At 43.1% G+C, this 20,038-nt stretch overlaps 1 protein-coding gene and 1 long non-coding RNA gene across 8 annotated transcripts in view; one reads left to right on the forward strand and one right to left on the reverse strand.

Moving 5' to 3' along the window:
• LOC130155852 (uncharacterized) lies at positions 1–12,018 on the reverse strand. Of its 4 annotated transcripts, none has more exons than XR_008824235.1 (4): positions 11,192–11,528; positions 8,777–11,058; positions 5,748–6,175; positions 1–649 (listed from the first exon to the last, which is right to left on the reverse strand). It is a non-coding gene; the product is annotated as an uncharacterized LOC130155852 (long non-coding RNA). The 4 variants fall into 4 exon arrangements; XR_008824236.1 differs by having other exon boundaries at positions 5,748–5,841; positions 6,069–11,058; XR_008824234.1 differs by lacking the exon at positions 11,192–11,528 and adding an exon at positions 11,888–12,018 and having other exon boundaries at positions 5,748–11,058.
• Positions 11,704–20,038, forward strand: part of CHKA (choline kinase alpha) — a 23,251-nt gene continuing 14,916 nt past the window's right edge. For 2 of the 4 annotated variants that reach the window (XM_056353600.1, XM_056353601.1), the window contains exons 1-2: positions 11,704–12,186; positions 16,071–16,182. In XM_056353600.1, coding sequence (XP_056209575.1) covers positions 11,855–12,186; positions 16,071–16,182 — 444 coding nt within the window. In that variant the 5' untranslated portion in view covers positions 11,704–11,854. Of the gene's footprint in view, positions 12,187–12,488; positions 12,615–16,070; positions 16,183–20,038 lie in introns of those variants that run through there. The other 2 variants (XM_056353602.1, XM_056353603.1) reach the window with 1 other exon arrangement.

Raw genomic sequence — 20,038 nt, forward strand, 5'->3', positions numbered from 1 at the left:
TTACACAATAATTGACCACACCTTATTTACAACACTTTCTCTGCTCCAGTATTGCGATTAGAATCACAAAGTGGCTGAGGAGATCTTTTTCTGGGCAGAAAAGGTGCATGTGGGGTTCAGAGCAGCAGTTCTTGAAGGTAGTTCTTAAGTTAGTTGCTTCAGCATACGTCTAGTGTAGTTGTTGTTCTGCTGAGTACCACAGAGCTCTGGTTCCCCAAACTGATGCTCGCTGCCGCTGAATTTGCTGCTGGCATTTCTCCAAATGGCAGCACAAGCATTCCTAGACAGCTGGGGTGCAGATCCCACGGTAATAAGCAGAGGAACGAGTACTGTGGGAACTCTCTTCCTCCTGCCCAGATGCAGCAATGAATCACTGCATGCATTATCCGATGACTGGCCGCGAGGCATGCCACGCTTTGGTGAGGTGCGTAGCTGAGATCCCCAGCATCCCACTGGAAGTTACACCAGAGAGGTCCCATATGCTGCTGGAGGTCCTGTGCTCTTCCAGGGTGCGTAGATTTGCCAGGCTCATATCAGAGCCTGCAGAGAAGCTGAGGCAGATCTTCAGATGGCCAAACCCGGTCCCAAAAAGGAGGCTTGTTTTGAAGAGGACTGGCAAACTGAATTCCTGTGGCAGACAAGGCAGCTTCTGTAGGGCAAAAAAATACGGCAAGAGACCAGTTGGGAACCAGCAGAAGTTTGTTTCGGCCGCAGCAGCTAGATTGCAGTAGCCAAAAAGTCCTTAAGATGTAACTAGTTTGTCAACCACTGAACAAAATAATTTCTTGCACAATTCAGAGCAATATGCTAACTACGTATGTAAGGAAAGGGTTTAAAATTGCACAACGTGCTGAGGAATGATACAAGTGGGGATTTTGTCCCACAGCTATAGACAATTAGAAGGAATGGGGAGATAACTGAGTTCACTCTCTCCTCCATTCCATGGAGCATAGGAAGCCTTAACCACAGCAGATACTGCAGGCCAAAAGAGTTCAGTTGCGCATGCACGGGATGTGTCCGTGGCAAGGAGAGTTTGTGCAGAGAGCAGTTCAAAGAACAGTGATTTTCTGCATGTGCATTGTGGAGAGCATATTGTAATAAAGGTGTCACTTGGGGAACATTTTGCTGGGCTAATTGGGTATTAGGAAAAAGTTCTTCACTGAGGGGGTAGGTGGTCAAGCATGGGAACGAGCTCCCTGGGGAAGCGGTCATGGCAGCAAGCCTGTCAGTGTTTAAGAAGCATTTGGACAATGCTTTGTAGATATATGGTTTAACTTCTAGGTTGCCCTGTGTGCACTCAGAAGTTGGACTCCCCTGTGTGCACTCAGAAGTTGGACTCAATGATCCTCGTGGGTCCTACCCAACTCAGGATATTCTATGTTTCTAATTACTCTGCATTCAGTGACCAGTTAGGTATTGGTTTTTACTATCAAGCTTTTGTGATTTATGTGGTGTGATCCTCTAAGCTTTGATTCCAACCACTTCTCTTACAAATATTATTAAGAAAACAGTGTTACTCTGAAAGCTAAGATAATGTATAGATCTATTTTCTGTGCCTTTAAGAAACAAAAGCAATGAACTAATCTAAGAGATAAAGCTATGCCAGGCTTCCTACATTTAAAAGGTTGAGCTCTTTTGATGTAAACTTAAATTACTCAAAACAGGAACTTCATTCCTATGATGTAAGCTTTTCCCTTAACAATTTGCTTAGTGAATATAGCAATTGCAGAGCCACTCTTAAAAACGAATATCCACATGACTTGGAGATCTGGAGCAGCTGGCTTGTGTTATTCACAGTCCACTTATTCAGACTGCTTGGAATGGAGCATACACGTGCTTTTCTCTGGTTGCTGGCTTAGGACTTGCTAAGACAGAAGTGCCCTGGAGATTTTGGGGAAACTCATTCTTGTTTAGATCTGTAACTGTGAAATGTATCCAGAAGGATCTGTGCTGGCCCTGCTCAGAACAATTGGGATTCAAGGCTAAGCAAAGGAGATATCTATATTGCAACAGAAGAGCAGATTGCTAGTGTAGATGTGTCTCACAATACCTTTTGTTAGTGTGGAAACAAACGGGATGGAGCACTCCTTTTCCCTTGAGCTTCCTACAACTGACGACAGATTACTATTTAGTGTGGAAATGTGGAAGATAGCTTTTCATTTTGTTGTTGAATGTGTCCTTCATCTCATATTCCTTCTTCTTGATTTTTGGGTAGCAGTTGTTATAGCATCTATATGTCAGGAAAAAAGCTATGTGCCTCCCTCTCCCCCTGCTTTCAGTGCCCCATAAAAAATAAATTCTTATGTCTCAGTCCCCTCCAGATGTTACACCTATCTGGAGTGTAAATAACTGAATAACTTAGTATTTACACATGCTGTGATACCTTTGATTTAGAGCATCAAAAATAGGTTCTGATATAGTGTCAATATCAAAAGTGAAGGGAAATGCTGTGTTCCCATTAATTCAAAGTGAAGTGAGCACTTTGATGTGAATCTGAAGTGAACGCAGAGGGAGTGGTCCTCTCTAAAGTAGTTCAGCCGGCACCTGTAACCTCTTAAACTGCAGTCGTATCTCTCATGTGAATCAGTATTTGAACTAATATTTACTTAGGACTCAGGCATGATTTATGTGGGAGTCTTGGTATTGCAACAACTGCTGTGTTACTCAATCAGATTCCCAGATGACTGGTTAATACATAACAAGCCAGATTTGTAAATTCAGTTGGCACAAGTTATCATCAGAATGGAAAGGAGAAATTCATTATATCATATTGTATTTAATTCATAAATCTATTAAACACCTGTAATGGAGTACAACATGCTCCAGTTAAAGAGGCAATGGGTTTCATCCTGTTTTCAGACGATTTCTAATCTGGATTAATTGCTTGGTGACAGTTTTCTAGTTGTCACGAGAAATTGTGTTATTCCTCTGTCAGAGTGGAAACAAAGTAGGATTAAATTAGTTAATCACAAAATACCACAGTTAAAAACTCCATAGCGTCCAACATTATTCCAGTAGCAACTAACAGTGAGCTTAATTCTGGGGTCAAAAACCAGCCTGCAGCTTTGAAATTTAGGTATATCACGAAATCGTTTTGGCTATCTATAAAGTTACCCTTGCCTCCCAGGCATTATTAATGACTGCTTCTGAATGAAGGCCATTTATCTGGATGATGTGGAGTGTTTCACAGAAAAATCCACTCCACTCATTTTATGCCAATATGGCAATAAAAATATTATTGTATATCTAAAGACCTGTACAATAACTAGATATATTGTTAGTCAAAGATACTAGGGCAAAGGACTAAGTTTGCAAACGCTGTTTGATTTTTTGGAAGAGTGTTTTTTTAAAAAATGAAATGAAGCATCACAGGAAAGTTAGAGCGATGTTTCCTTCTATAAATGGAAATGAGTTAAAACTCTTCATACAGGCTAAGAAATCCTCAGTGTCTGTGTAAAACTGACAAGACCTATAGTTTTCTAGGTTTTAGGCTAGAACATTTGAAAATCAGCGTGTCTCTGTGTGTGTGTACACCAGGAAGAACACAGCCAGCACCCTATAATGCTGTAACTTTACTCTTCTGATCTTCCTGTATTTACCCTGTCTGCCCTTCAGCACGTGTATGCTCCAAGTCCAGTGACCACTTTGGCAGGCAGTGCCCCATGAATAATCATACTGCTGCGTATTTGGAAACATGTAAAGACCTTCTTTAACCTCCAGCTGCTAGTTGTTATCACTGGGAAGGAACATGTGTCTGAGTGAGGTGGATAGACGAAGCTGTTGCCTAGAACATGTATCTTGGCTCAGGCTCTGCCAGCAGAGTCCCATGGCTGCCATTGCTGCAGGCTTGGCTCCCCAAAGATTCAAAACCTCTCTGCCACCTCCTTACTCTGATTGTGCCCAAGACAGAAGTTTAACAGCACACGAGGAAATAACCCGCTAGAAACCATTCTTTGGCTTAAATGATGAACTCTGCTAGGATGCCGTAAGAACTATGCCAATTACTCAAGTACAATCAGTGTTCGAGTCAAAACTACCATGTCTGGAATCCATATCTGGAACCCACCCTCTTACATCCTAACACAGGAAAAAACTGCAGCATGCTTGAATGACCAGCAATACTGGAATTGCAAGTTCCATCACAAATCAGTTATTTCAGCTTGGTATTAGTCCATTGCTATGCATGCCTAGCATAGCAAATTGTTGCATAATGAGAAAAAGAGGAGGAAAAAACTCCAATTGTGAAGTCCAAGTCACTTTAAGATTATTCTGTGATCTACTTCATTATTTGGGTCAACAACAGATTTTGAAAGGGTTTGGAAATGTACACACGTTTTTATTTTTCTACTGGCTGTTGTTCAAGCGAGGTGTGGATGTGCCCTTGGATCTTTTTATTGTTGTATTGCATTGTATTGTACTGTTGCTGTATTTAAATATAGGGCATTTACTGTTATGTTAATGGAAGCTCCATGAACATGAGAATGAATCTTCTAACTGGCTTTGCTCCTGCCCTGTCTGTGCAAATGTCCAGTGAATGCTCTCGGGTTCTTCACAGCGTATGGGCTCTGAGCATTTAACACAAGCAGTGACAGTGCCTGATGCCTCGTTGTAGTGCATTACCAGCTTTTGTCCTATGTGCTTCCCTACAGCCTTTCTTAGTGACCATTATTACATCCATGGTAATTAATTCTGTGGCTTTTTTCCCCCCTCCCTAGTCACCACATCATACCCACCTCATGCTAGTCCACCTGCTGCCGGGGGAACACGCCCCAGCTTGTGTAGGCAATTTGCCTGTGTTGCACACCTAAACCAGCTAGAGGTGGCTCTGGCATGTTCTTCCTTACAGCAGTTTCTTTGGCTCCCAGCTATGCATTCCCACAGTGGAATTCACAACGCAGAAAACTATTAGCCCAAGGACTGGCCACAAGTAGATATATTGGAAAAGATGCAATTTAGCCAGGTTTAGAACTTTCTGAGTGTTTTTAGTGATGAATGTGGTCACTTTCAATTCCAGGCAGAGTTGCAAATATGTGCTATCACAGAAAAGAAACTGTATCCAGTTTCTTTTTCCACTAGCAGGCTGAAATCTATCCCGGTGAGGCTGCAAAGGATGCAAGTGAGCCTACGGACCAGTGGCAGGTCTTTTCTCAGGCAAGATAGCAGCAGGGCTCCGCCGCAAGCCAGGGCCAATAAGAGGAAGCAAAGGGCCTGTTCCTCTGCAGCTTGGGTGTCTCTGTCACAAAACAACAGTGGTGACAACCCTCACGCAGGACATCCTCCAGCAGGTGAAGTGAGCAAGCAAGGACCACCTGATGGGTGAGGACCCCCCAGTGCCTTCCACACACTGCTAAAGCCTGCAGAACCAAGCGCAGCTCCGACCTGACGAGCTGCTTCTTGCCCAGAAATAATAAAACCAGGGAAGATTAAGAGGGAAGAGAGAGCTGATCCAGTGCAGGTAGAGAACTCGTTACTATAGCAACTGTTTTCTCCTTTGAGCATAGGCTGGGAGGACTCCCTTGCGAGGGGATTTCTGCACAGTCCCCAGGCTGGGAGGAGAGGTTGCTTCAAGAATCTCGTCTGACAAAGGCTTCGTGGCTGCACTCTTGAACTCTGCTGGGGATCGGGGGGGGAGCTGGGAGAGGTTTGTAGAAGAGTTTGACGCTTGTCCAAAAGTAAAACAGATGTTGAAGTGCCTGAACTCATGGGAAAGATTACAAAACTGGGACTGTATTAAAAGTGATACTCACCTCATGGTGTATTGTTCTGTGGGTTGCAGATACATCTGAAGCTGTTACAGCACCACAGTACCCCGCACAACCAGGAGTTTCAAAGCTGGAGTTTCTAAAAGAAATAAGAGAATATTTAGCTAATTCCTACTGGATTTTTAACTCTCTCTGAGGCCCCGAGAAAGTTTCCCAGCTGGGTTTCTTCAATGAGATGAAATTGGTAGAGAGTAAGAAATTAAGTAACTTGTAATATAATAAAGGCTTGGTCAGTCTGACTCCAAGAAAAGTAATTCTCTGGGACCTGAGCCAGGTATTGTTATCTTACCATACTGCTTGGAGTACCTGGCACTGTACAACCTCTGGGTCTCTGTGGTTATCTTAGACCAACATAGCAAATGAATGAGCATATTATCCTTTTGGTGGGGCTGCTCTCCGGTGTAACACTTCCCCTGCATTCACAGGAGACAAATAAATACCAACTCAGTGCCTAGGGTAAATCCTTCATCTTAAGCCCTTGTTAACCCTGTCTGCTCTGGCAGGTATACTTCAGGAACCAAACCTGCACCTTGGTTTTTTTTGCTGGTATTTTGTGCTGGAAACTAAACAAATGCAGAAATAAAATAAACTAACGTATGACCACCTAAATTCAGTCCTGAAATTCTCTTTCTTTCTTAGGGTCAAAGCACAGAAGACATTGTAAATTCTCTTGGTAAGGGATGAGCAAAGGGAGCTTTGGGTGAAGTACTCCAATCCCCTATTGTCTCTAGGCTGTTTATTGTCTATTTTTCCATGCAGTATTGTTGCTGGAGACATGGATCTAGGAGAACGTTGCCTGTCGCGATCCCAATACCCTTCCTATCACTGAGGAAGAGGAGGGGGGGACAGCTGTGCAGCCTCTGTCTTGCAGCTGCATCTTGCCTAGGTGGCTAACACAGCTTCAAACCCTCACAATCCCTGCCTTTCAGAGTAGCATTTTTTTGGCTGTTGATGCAGGGAATAAGAAACAGCAGCCTTAGCTGCTCATTTTTTTTAAATTCATCAGGGCTTTTACCAGACGTAAAACCAAGGAGTTGGAAAATGAAAACAGGCTCCCTGGTCCAAAAGCAACTTGAACGCAGAAGTAGGCCGAGAGTATTTTGCTATTGCAAAATGCTCCCCCATGAGCAGTATGCCGAGGAGGTGAGCCAAGAGGCTGAGGGACTCAAGGACAGCCCTGAACTCTCACCCATACTTGCAACAACTGCACAGTTCCTGTGTCAAAGTCTCTGGCCTGAGCCTAGTTTAAAAAAATAGGACAGACAAACCCAAGAGCAACCTGCTACCGGTCCATCAAGAACGTTTATCAACACCTACTATTAAGAAGCCTGCAAGCCTTTCAGCTGAAATAAGTATCTGCATCCTTCTACAAAAGTACCATTCTCTCCCTGCCATGTGGCAGATCTGGCCTTAGCTGGCATTTGATGTTGCCAGTAGAATCTGCTGCTGCTTGGCATGATAGCCAGAAAGACTTGTGAAGGAAAATTAAGTGCTTTGTGAGTCAGAATTCTAGACTTAGATCTTTTGTGAGCAATAAGCAATTTTTACTGCACCAATGCAACTGTGGGTGAATAAAATCATGCATCAATCCAACTGCAATTCCCATTGCTGCAGATACACAAGTATTACAGAAAAATGGGAAAAAATATTCTAATAAGCTTCAGTAAATCACACATATTAAAAACCCAACAAATGGTTCACGTTATATTGTCTTATATGAATATATATATATATGAAAAGAGAAATATGCCTTCTCCCAATTGAGTATGTGATTGAGACTGCATTCAGAACCAGTGAAAAGTAGAAATTTTCCTCAAGACTTGGTGAAGAAATGTCTGTTACTTCAAAGGAAGTGGTGGACATGCTGGCCGTTATATTTTGGTCAGCCACTGAATTATTAAGATTGCATGGTCATGGTATGGAGTTGAAGGAAAAGTAAATTACAAAAAAAAAAAAAAAAGCTGGGTTTTACTGTCTGAGGGGAAGGAGATTTCTGTGATGAATACCTTTCCCTTCTCCACACTGACAGCAGAGGTCACAGAAACTCTCAAGCCTCTACTCACCCCAGAAAACAGGACCTTAGTCCAGACTGTACCTCGCTTACAGCATAATTAGTCACTATGTGTTTTGTCTGTGCCCTAACCCTACTTATCTCACCATTATTTCCTTCACAGGTTTTAAAGCCAGGTTAGGTTATCCAGGGGATACAGACAGCTAAGAATTATTCTCCTTAATGGGTCTCATTTATTAGAAGCTACAGTAGATTAATCTATTAGATGGAATCAGAAATTGAACATAGATACAGAACCCATGTCTGCTATCTATAAAAAAATGTGCTAATGCAGCTTGGTTGCTATGGTGTAAAATCTGACATCAGGAACGTGAAGACACGTTTGCCTTTTTCTGTTACTTAAGGAGATGGCTGGTTGATTGACTAATCCATTGGCTAGGATATTGCATTGCTACCTAACAACAAGGTGCTCCTAGTGCACAAGAAATGGAAACAAGGCTCAGCTGCTGCTGAGAACATAATCAGGTTTCTCAAGTCTGAGTCCAGTATTCTATCTGTTCAGTCTTGGAGTGTTTGAGCCAATAATTCAGAAATGAATTCCCTTCTTAGGGTTTTTTTTCTGATGCCTTTTAGGTTTCAATACATTCTGATGTTAGCAGAAGCCCAAGTTTTTCTGAGTTTGACTACATGCATTGTCTAAGTGTAATACATTCCTCCTCAGAAGCAGAAAAAAATATCACATACACAAGTACAAGAAATAGGTTTGTTTTCTTTTTTTTTGGATTGTTCAGTTTGAATGTGGACTTGAAACTTACAAGTACCACCTTAGTAGCACTACAATGAGAACCTCTCTCTCTGTTTATCCATTTAAAATACACTGCATGAAGAAAGGCAGTGTAAATTTCTCCGGTGTTGCTCCTCCTGCATGCTTTGAGCCAAACCAGGGAAGTTCTTAGGTAAGAGCAGAAAATTATTTTATTTTCACCTTTAGTGAAAGCAGTACCTGTCCTCCCACATACTCTGCTGGGGTTTGCGTCATGCCTTCAGACCATTCATCTCTGGCATTGCTGCATAGGCTTTCAAGAAGACCAAGTTCACGCCATTGCTGCCACATGGCTTCCTGCCCATTCGAATCAACCACATTTGAAATGCACAATTGCGGGATAACGTGGCTGAAAGAACTATTACCCACAAGTTAAAGACGAAAGTCCTCTTAACTAATAATTAATTCCCTAACCAACGTTTACTTTCTGGGAATAATAAAAGAAAAATAATTTGGGCAAGTAACATTGATATGCCTTCATATCAAATAAACCTGCAGCCAAGCCCTTATGATTACACTCACCTCTATTTCTGTCATGAGTTCCTCTACCACTTTGTTCTCACCTTCATTGCACTGTATGTGCTTGAGGTTCCCCAGAAGACAGACCGTGTTTGTTGTAAAACACTCTGAACAGTTTTCAAGTGAGTTACACCCTTCTTGTAAACTCAACAATACATTACAATGAGTTACTAACTACTAATAAGCTGTTAAAACAACAAATGATGTAATGAGCAGAACAAACTTCTAAAGGAAGTATGTGTATGGGCTTCATATGGATTGAAGATACTTATCAACACAGAATTCATTACAGGACTGAAACCCAAGCTAGACTGACACTATGAAAGTTGTAATCAAAAGGATATAAAACAAATAGAAACATAATTTCCTATCTCCTTCTAAATTCTCTGAGGCTTTGAAAGACATTATTTAAGGTTTTGAAGCAAAGCTTATGACTTGGTATGGACAAATGTCATTGAAATGGCCAGTATCAGTGAGTTGGAGCTTTCTTGTCTAGTAGAAGAGGATAGAATTCTCTCTACCCAAGAAAACCAAATCTTTTATTTCTCTGACGTTTCTGCCTTCTCTTTCCACACTGATAGCAATCTAGAAAAAAAATCAGTCAAATTAATTAGGGAAAAGTCTGTTACTTATGCGATGACAAAGTAGTGTGAAGCTCAAGCACTTGGAAACAGAAGGGCCAGTTTGAAAGGCAAATTTTTCTGGTATTTTTACCACTTCTTCCTAGACATAGAGGCATCATCAGCATTTGTGGCAGAATGAGCTTTCCATCCGTAGAACTGTTTTTTGGTGTTTGGCTATTCAACATCAGTGATGATGTCAGGTATTTCAGCAAGGACCTGTAAAAGGAAGGTGTTCTCCACAGCCCCGTGTTGCCAACTTCAGCAGCCACTGCATGCCCCCTCTCCAGCATCCTAATGTGTACTCGGATTAAAGGACTTTATTTCGTAAATGAAGAGGTGAGGCACAAAGGGCAGAAAAGAGATATTTTGTCTGTTCTGTTCCAGTTTGGCACCCCTAACTCATACATCACTCTTCCTCTAAATTAGGGTCTGGTATGCCTCAGCCATGACAGTTTTGGTTGTGCTGAAGCTGCTCTGCCAGCACAAAGTGGTTCTGAAGCCAGTTCTGGAGCTTTGCTGCCACTTCTCAGAAAATACCCGGGCTATTTGGGGTTTTCCCAGCACTGGAGTGCCAAAGTGTGCAGACAAAACCAGGGAACAGCTGATGCAGTGAAACAGTTTGGGGAGGGATGAGGGAAGGATTGTATCAGGAAGTCCCCTCGCAACCCAGCAATCCCCAGCTTTAATGATCACTGCAATAATGGCAACTATTATTAAAAAAGCCCACAAGCTTCCCCTATACACAGTAAAAGACCATCAAGGGAGAACAGCCAAAGGAGGAAAAAAGTCAGGAAGGGCAAAGGTAGTTCAAAAGTCATTTGTTCCTTTACTGTTCAGTTATGACGAAATGGTGTAACACATCAGGCAACATTCTGGTCCCCTCTGGCTGCAGGAGGGCCAGGAAAGCTGTGGCTCCTTCCAGCTGGCTCTGACACCACCGCTCCGGCACTTCTCACAGTGCTGCGAAGGACCGGAAGGCAGGTGCTGATGTTTCCCGTAACACGAGAACGCCTTTCCACAGCCAAAACTAACAAAGAAAATCAATTTTGTAGCACTGCATGTGGAAATTTTTCTTCTTGTAGCTTACCTTTCAGTTCAGGTATGATTTTCTTCTGAGCCAAGAGAGCAGTTTACCATATAGACATGAACCAGCCCTCACACACAATAACTCAGTAACTTTCCATAAGAAGCAGAGTTTAAATAAACATATTATTGATTGGTGTAATCCACTTTGTACAGCACAGAGATTTCCCACGTTTTCATGGCAAGTCATGGGAATGAATGACACGGGCACGTTACGAAGCGTCGGCACGGCCAACCCTAAGGGAGAACAAGCTCAGTTAAAACACCATATAACCAAAGACACCAACCAAGGCAGCTCCACCGCACAACACGGCGTGACGTGACCCGCACCCTGCCCGACCCGCTTCCTTCCCCTGTCCTCAGTGCTCACCTCCGGCTCAGACCCCCACCACGAACTCTCCCGTTAAATTCTCCTCAGGCTGGAGCGGCAGGCACGGAGGGGATGTAACGGGGCGGGCGCGGCGGGAAGGGGCAGCGGGGCCTGAGGGGACGGAGCGGGGCGGGCGGGAAGAGGGAGCGCCGCGGCGACTCACAGGAGGGGTGGGGTCACCTCGCGCTGCGCCCCCCCCGGCTGCGCGCGCCGGTTACCGCGACAACCGGGACGACGAGCCAATCGGCTCGCTCCTTTCCCAGGGGGCGGCCCGTGACAGGCCGAGCGAGCGCCTCGTGCTGCCTCGCCCACCAATCAGCGGGGCTCTCCGGGGGCTGGGCGAAGGCGCGCGCGCTCTCCTCGCACTCGCCTCGCAACTTCTCCCCCTCCCCAGGCTGGACCCGGCAGCCAATCAGGACAGAGGGAAAAAGCGTGAGGCAAGCGGGCCCGCGTGTCGCGCTGTCTATAAAAAGGGGGGGGCCGGGAGCGAGCGCGCCGCTCACTCGCCGCTGGCGCTCGCTGCGGAAGGACGTGCGTGAGGTGGGGGAGCGCGCCCAGTTGTCGCGCCCGCCCGCCCGCCCGCTCGCTCGTTCGCTCTCCGTCTTAACGGCCGCCGCGCCCCCTCCGCGCCGCCGTCGCCCTCTGGCCCGCCCGCCTCACGCTATGAAAACCAAGTTCTGTAACGGCGAGACCGACCCTTCCCCGCTCGGGCTCCTCCTGGGCTGCAGTTCCGGCGGGGGCGGCGTCGTCCTCCCCGCCGCTGGGCAGCCCCCCTCTCCGCTGGCTCACGCTGACCCCGAGGGGAAAGACCCCGTGGCGGCGAGCAGAGGCGGGGGCGCCTCGACCCCGCCCTCCGCGCTGCTGCTGCCGCCGCCTGAGGAGGAGCCGCCGCTCGACCCCCGGACGCGGCGCAGGGCGTATCTGTGGTGTAAGGAGTTCCTGCCCGGCGCCTGGCGGGGGCTGCGGGAGGAGCAGCTGCGCATCAGCCCCATCAGGTCAGCGCTGGGGGGGCCCCGCTGGGAGCGGGCGGGGCGGGGGAGTGCGAGCCGCCTCCTGGCGGAGGAGGGGCGGGGGGTGAGGCTCTTCCTCTTTTACTCCTAAATTAGTAATAATAATCATTATAAAAAAATCCTTGCTAAATTTATTTTTCGAGGGGGGGAGGCTGGTTACCGCGTGGGGAGCGGCCGCGCTCTCTGAGGCGGGGGGGCCCGTGAGGAGGGCGCGGGGCCTCGGGGGGGGGGGGGGGGGGGGAGGTGTCAGGGCCCGTGAGAGGGGCGCAGGGCTTGGGGGGCGGCAGGGCCCGGTGCCGGCTGCGTCAGGCCCTCCCGGGCGGGGGGCGGTGGTGCGGGGCCGCCCTGCGCCGGGGGAGGAGCCCGGAGCCCGGCGGTGGGAGCGATGGAGCGGGCCGGGGCCGCCGCCTGAGGTAAGTGCGGGCGCGGGGGTCCCGGAGCGCGGGGTTAGCAGGTAGATGCGGTGTATCGATGACGTGAGTCATCTTTTCGTATATATAGTAACAAGTGCTTGTGACTCAGCGCGTTGGCAGCAGGAATATGTAAATTGGGGATGTTCTAGAAGCCCTCCGTAACGTGTTTGAGATCAGGGGTTTTTTATATGAGCCCTATATGCTAGTTAAACCGATGTTAGTCCAGAGTTGCATTTTTACGGATTGCTTGTCTATTGTCCTAGTGATCATTCTACCTGATTAACTGTAGTCCCGTACAGTTTCAAAGGATATGGCTGTCAGCTTCTCCCTCAGTCCTGAGTTTCCTTTTTTCCAGTGTTTCTCTTTTTGTTGATGCACAAAATACATGTGAATCTACCCCCAGTTAGGGCATAAACTGTTGACAAAGCTCTGATATGCCGGAGTATAATCAAAACCCATGGTGCTCATTTCTAAATATATTTTAAAAGCCTTGTTAACAAAAGAGCAACTCGCTGAAAGCCAGAGCAGATAGTATTTGTCTTTTTAGATACTTTCTCCTCCCTTGACGTGATCATAGTAAGTTTATGAAGGGAGATAATTTTCAGAAGACCAATACGGATCCTAGACAGTAGACTGGTCTGATAATATGCTTGTAATCTGACTTGCTTAATTCATTATTCATCCTTACTGTGTACTGCTGACTTTGGTACTTACTTTCTAAAGCGTTGGGTTTTAGGGCAGTTATTCTTGAATTTCTTGGAAACTTCCCCTGTGAGACACCACTTCAGGATGGCTTGATGGTTTCCAGATTGGGAAGAGGAGAGGATGGGCTGAAACTTAACACATAAAACCATGCTAATTGACAGTTGCATTTATTTTGGCAAAAGTCTTCTCTTTGCTTTTATCTACAGTGAATGCATCATACTGGTTTGCTAATTGTAGTTTCACAAAAGTCAAGCACGTGGTGTGTGTTCTCCAGGGTGTCTGTCAGTATTGCTGTTTTCATGGTGTTGGTACACATCATGTTCAGGAACAGCTGTTAGGTACCTGCTGTCATAGGGTGAGGGGGTCCAGGCCTTATTGTTTGCGAGCAAAAAGTAGATTTGTAATTAATCGGAATGCAAGTGTATAAGCACATCTAACTGCTGTGGTTTGGGGAAAGCTATGGGAAGCTCTGAAAATAGGTGACCCTTTTGGAAGGACTTACCTCTAAGTAATAATCTGTACCAGTAGACTACTGGGTAGCTTTATCTGTGTGAGATATGCCCTTTTGACCATTCAACAAGCTGCTGAGTCTACTGACCTTCCAGGAAAACAGTTCCTTTTATTGGGCTCCTGTAGGGTTTTCTTGATTAAAGGTAATGCTTCAAACTTTAAGTGTGTAAAACTATAGTGAAATTTCTGTTCAGCCTCAGTAAGACACTGCTGTTTGGCTGGAGAGGTATAAAAAAGAAGGGTTTCTGGACTTCCCTGCACTGTATGCAGGCTGAGCGTGTGTTTAAATAAGTAACATAACTGTACCAGCTCTAGTCCAGTATTTTTTGTAAAGTGAATTTCAATGTGTTTAAGTGTAGATATTTTCACCAAAGTCTAAATCAGAGGCTTAGAAAAGGTGGTATTTTTTTTTTAAAAACTGTCTAGCGCAGTTTAAATGAAGCCAGAAATGTAGCTGGTATAACTAACCAGTGTTCTGATTGCATCTGAATAGTCTGGTGTTGCTCTTTGTTTGATATCCTTTCCATCTGTCATTTTTGTTTCCCCCTACCTGTTCACCTTCATGGTTCAAAGTTACTTCATATCTCTTGTCTCTAAACATCCTTCTTTGGATGCCTGCCAAGCCACCTGGTTTTCTTCTGTCTCTTGAACATATTGTGCAACTGCTGTTTCACCCGATTTTCTTGAGATTTCTTTTTTTTCTTCAGTGGTTGAATTTGGGTATGTAGGCCGGCCCTTCTTCTGTGTATCATCTCCTAGTACATACATACAGATTGTCTACTTCGTGGTAGCCTTTTTCTCTGGAAAGTCTTTGCTGTTTCCCCACTGAGTTGTAAGAGAACTCAGAAAAATATTTAAAAAAGCATAGAGAGGAGTGTCAGGTTAGGGCTGAGAACTGCATTTTGGCTACTGCAGTTTGGATCTGCCATGGATTCCTGGAATCAAAGCTCACTGCAAGGTAACATTATATACTTATGTTTTAGGTGTTAAGAAAAACTGCATTAATTCATGAAGGAAATCACAACATGGAGTACTGCTATTTAAATTCTAGCATTACTGCAGTAAGTTATGTAGCATGCTACAAGTAAAATTGCTTACTTTTTAAGTTTGTGCTACTTCATCCCTTTACTGCTAGCTACTGTATTTGGATTGTATCTGGTTTTGAAAGGCCTTTCTTTAATGGAGAGAGAGAGACAGGTTTTTTCAGTAGTGCTGATTTGCATTTCTGTTTCGCAAATCAAGTTTCAGTACTTTTTCCTCTTATAGTAGGAAAAGAGGTAATATGTAAAACCTATTGCAGAAGGGAAAATTGAGAACTTATTAATGAAGATACTGATAATGAAGAGGGTGCAGAAAGACAATGTAGTAAAGAAAATGTGGGCTGAGTAGACGGTGGTGTTAGTGGGCTGGTAGAAGTAAGAAACTTAGCTTCCGTCATCTAGTATCTACCTAGCTTGATAAACCTGTAGGAGACAAATGCTGTCACTTTTTCCTGTAAGAACACCCTTGTAAAACAGTAATTATATGAAAAGTCAGCATGCCTATTTATATAAGTTCAGGCTTATGCCCTAAACGATTGAAGCTAGGACTCCCTAGTTTGTGTCTTACCATGTAAGATTCTGAAGGTGACTTCAGTTTTGACAAATGCATGAGCACTTTCTTTAAAATGAAGAAGTGCTTTAATTGTAAAACTCAAAATTGAAAATGAGTGCCCAAGAATGACAGCATAAGACTTTATCGTCAGTGGTGCTGTGGCATAGGTATTCAGGTTAAATATTTGTGGCGAATCTTTGGAGCTGCCATCGCAGTGGTACTAGCTCTTAACTCAAACTTAGGGTTTTTGTACTCACTGCATGGCTTTAAGCTTATTTTGCTGTCTTGTTTGTGCAACCAAGTATATCTGACAGAACTCCAGCATCACTTTCTAGAAGTTCTGAAAATAATTAACAGAAATCTGCATCTTATCTTAGTTGCCTGTTACATTTTACTTCAGTTTCTTTGTAGCTTGAGCTGTAACTTGGATCAGTAGATCTTGATGGTGAGTCATACATTAAGTATGAAGCTGCCAACTTTTTTATTGAAGGTTTTTGTTAGGAGTTATTGGTACTGTTGGAAAAATCTCATGTTAGGAATAGATCAGTTAATCATAGTAAAAAGATGATTAGTGTGCCTCTAAGTTCTAGAAAACGAAATGTGTATGCTCATCCAAGTTGGTTGATAAACTGACCTTTCTCTTGATAGAGGTGGCCTCAGCAACATGCTGTTTCAGTGCTCACTGCCTGATACCATTGAGACAGTTGCAGATGAACCGCGGAAAGTTCTCCTGCGCTTATACGGTGCAATCCTGCAGATGGTGAGTATGGAGAGTGCTTTGGGAGTGGGTGGGTTACCGTTGCTTAATTGTAATATGTTTGGAGATCTTCATTTGTGACACACTGCAAGTGTGTGCTGCTTTATCCTTTTGGGAATGTGTTTTAGTGGTAGTGGGGTAGGTTGTTAGCTTAAGGCAGTTCTGTTTATAGTTTGTTACTGTCTAGAACTTGCACTCCTTTCTATACAGATCCTGACTGGCATGTATCAGCTGAAGGCTCATTTGCTGTCTGTTTGATCAGTAATGTTTTGTTTATGGTGTTAAGTTTGGACTGTGGTGTTTCAGAAAAGTTTGCTTCTGTACAGTATGTAGGGCTTTGGCATAACTAGCAAGATTGAAGAGACTAAACTGCTTAACTTTAATCTTGGTAGCACTTACGAATCTTGGATGTAAAAGCTGAAGGTTTTGTCAGACTTGTACAGTGCTCAAGCATATTATTAGATCTTGCGGGTAATTGTGTTGCTGAAAAATTTGATCTATAGTGTTAGAATAAAAATGAAATACAAACGTCAATACTGTACAGCCATCTCATTCCAAAACATGCTTTCCTAAATGTGATATGCCTTGTAGCTGGCATAGAAGCTTAACCAGATGCTTGTCGAACTCTTCTAATGTTACTTTTCTTTTATTTGGTTAATAAAACGTAAGTAGCACTTGAATTTGTCAAACCTTAAGAGAAGTGGTTGGCAAATCTGTTTCAAATTGTAAGGTTTAACATAAAGAATATTTTGTAAAGGTGATCTCTTCTAAAGCTTGCAGGCTGTTATCATAGGACTGTACAGCAGATCGTCTCTTGCCCATTTCTGCTAGACAATTAATTATGTTGTAAATAATCATAAGTCTTTTAACCTTATGAAAAATTGCAGCTTCATAAAACTACATTTGGATGTTGGCAGTTGCTTCTATTTGACTTAGAGGGTCTGGTTTTATTATCCATTAATTTGGTATTTTCCAGTACTCAGTCACTTGCTCTGAATAACTGATCCAATACCTGCAGGAGATTGACTCTTCCTGAAATTTCAGCCCATTCTTCCTGCTTCTGCTGCCTTGACCAGACTTACTATTAAAAATCTCATTGGATACTGTTGCTTAACTGGCTTTAAAGTGTTCTTTTATTATACTATGTGAGGTATTAACTTTCCCCATGGTATCAGATTTTACCAGAAATATGTAAAAGATTCCAGTGGTTTGAAATGGCATGAAATGCTTGGCTATACCACTCTAGGAGTGTTGGGAAAGTTACTGTTAAACAAGAAAAGTGCGTAGAAGTTAGTTAAACCAAAGGGAAGACTATTTAAGCTTGAAGAGACACCAAAATAAAGTGAAAAAAATGGTGATGAGAAACTTTGTTTTTGAAATGACTCCTGGGGTTGATGCTAAGAATTTTTTCCAGAATTATTGGCGGCTTTAATGTAATGCTGACAATATGTAGGAGGCATGAGTAGGAACATGGGCTGTAAAACTGCTGTAGCGGTAGAACTTTTATTGCCCAATAGCTGTGAAGAAATGTGCCCTTTCCCTTATATTTCAAAGGAAAAGTAAAGTAGACCCTAGAATTTGGTTGCCCTCCCCATCCCTCAGGGATTTTTTTTTTTAAACTTGCCTTTTCTGTGCCCCTGTCCACTGAAGAAATCAAAGTAAAATTTTGGGCTCTAAAATCAGAACTAATTCGGTTTGAAAATTGAAAGTGTGTTCATAACTTTCTAACCTTTCTGCTCTTGGTGTTGAAGGATCTTTTGAGATGTCTAACTTCCTTTATTTCCGTAGTGGCAGTGAAATGACTGCTCTTGTTGGTGCAGTTCACTAAAGGTTAAGTAAGCAGAGAAAGTCCCAAGGTAAAACTTTCAGATTGCATTGAGGTTCACAATTTTGTCGGCAAACATTTGTCTCTTCCAGCCCCTCTACCTTAAATGCAAGTTAAAATATAAGCAAACTGTTTTATTGGGGTATTTTGAAAACCTCACTTAGGATTCTTAAGAATTTCTGGGTGGCGTAAGCAGAGCCTTATGATGAGCCTGTTAAGAGGGAATAATTTGATATTTTTTAGTAATGTTACTTAAGTTTAAAGCCCTATAGAAATTAAGGGACACTGTTTAAGTAAGTTGAGTTTTGAGACCTTAAGCTAAAATTGCAACTTAATTCTCCATGACTTAAGTGTAACTGCCACTGGGTATTAGTAGTTACCACTTGTTTGTTTGAGCCTTTGTAGCATGTTTTAACTCTTGTCCATTTTACTTTCTGTTGAAATTGGAACATAAAACAGTGATAGTATCAGCTCTTCTTATTCTTTTAGTATAAATACTGTAGATCTATAGCAATCTGCACCAAATTGTTGTATGTACAGAAGGCAAGCATAACTTAAATTTTGAATAGAAGTGAAAAATAGATACCTTACTAACTTAAGAATGAACAATACTGGCACCATAATTCTTTGAGCCACCTTTTTTAAAGGAACCTTTTTTGCAGTTTGAAAATAGCCCCAGTTTGCTTACTATGAATCTTGGAAGACACAAATGTCAGTACATGAAACTCATCCAATATAAACCATGCCAGTTGGCTAAAGCTGCCACACAGGGAAGGCTTTGTGCCTTCATCTGTCATAGCTGATATGTTTAAGCCAATTTTTTTGTGTGCATGACTGTTTTGGGGGGAGCTGGGGGGGAGATGAACTGAGCTGGCTCGGCCATTATTATGAATGGTCGCACTGGCATGGATGTTTAAAAAACAAGGACTTCTCTTGAGTATATCCTTGAGCAGAACTTTTTTTTTTAAGACAAGTATTTGTGCTTGTGACAGGTTAAATTACTAACCACATTAAAACTCAAAAGTTTGAGGCACAATGCAGATATGTTCTACATTGAAAAAAGGGAAATGTCCTACTCTGCTTCACTTATTCTTGCTCCGGCTTAGTTGCTAAATTTAAAGGGGAGCATTGAAAGTAAAACTTCCTCATGACAAAATGTCTTTAACTGTTGGCTATATCAATGTTAAAACAACTGAAACAAAAGGTTCTCCAGCAATATGCCATTTAATATCCAGACTTTAAGACTGGATTTCATATGCAGATCACGCTGTAGTGTTTCTACTTAAATTCAGAACAACCAAAACTTCTCCCATCTTAGAAATGCTGATAGGATTTCAACATAAGATAGCATCAACAGAAAAAAAAAAAAAGCTCAAATTAATGTGAATTTCTTGGAAGTTCACCTATCAAAAGGTAACTTGGGGATTGATTCCCATTCTTTTACACATGTCAAAAGAACCTTGAACTCTTGATTCACTGGGGCTCTGTTACTTTGCAACAGCCAAACCAAAATAGTGTATATAAATGAGGAAAACCAAACCAGTATACCTAATGTTGCTCTCTGGTCTCTCAATTTTCTATGTGAGCAGATGCAAAATCAGTATAAATGGTTGCCACAGTTCTGTGGTAAATCTTTTTCCATACCTGCCTTGCTGCCTTTTATTTTTTGTAACTAAATAAAATGCAGACTGCTGTGTAACTGTAATTATCAACGTCTTCTGTGGTTGTTGGTGTCCATGTCTGTTTGTAGCATGGAGTAACTACAAATCCCTGGCACTGGCAGACGGCTTGAAAGAAACCAAGCACCTCTTACGGGGATATATTTGTGTTGGGTGGAGTTAAGGGTATTCTGGGGGTAATGTACCACTTTAGTTGTATATGCATGTGTTCTCTGCTGCAGGCTTGCCCATGCGATCGTGCCTAGAGCACTCTGGTTTCCAGGTGACAGACACGATTCACGGTATAGTATGAGATCTCTGAAGTTGGAGCATTCTCTACAGCTTTCATTTTCTTCAGTACTGGATTTCATTGTTT

Source organism: Falco biarmicus, chromosome 10, assembly GCF_023638135.1.
Source record: "Falco biarmicus isolate bFalBia1 chromosome 10, bFalBia1.pri, whole genome shotgun sequence".
In the NCBI taxonomy this organism is placed as follows: domain Eukaryota; kingdom Metazoa; phylum Chordata; class Aves; order Falconiformes; family Falconidae; genus Falco; species Falco biarmicus.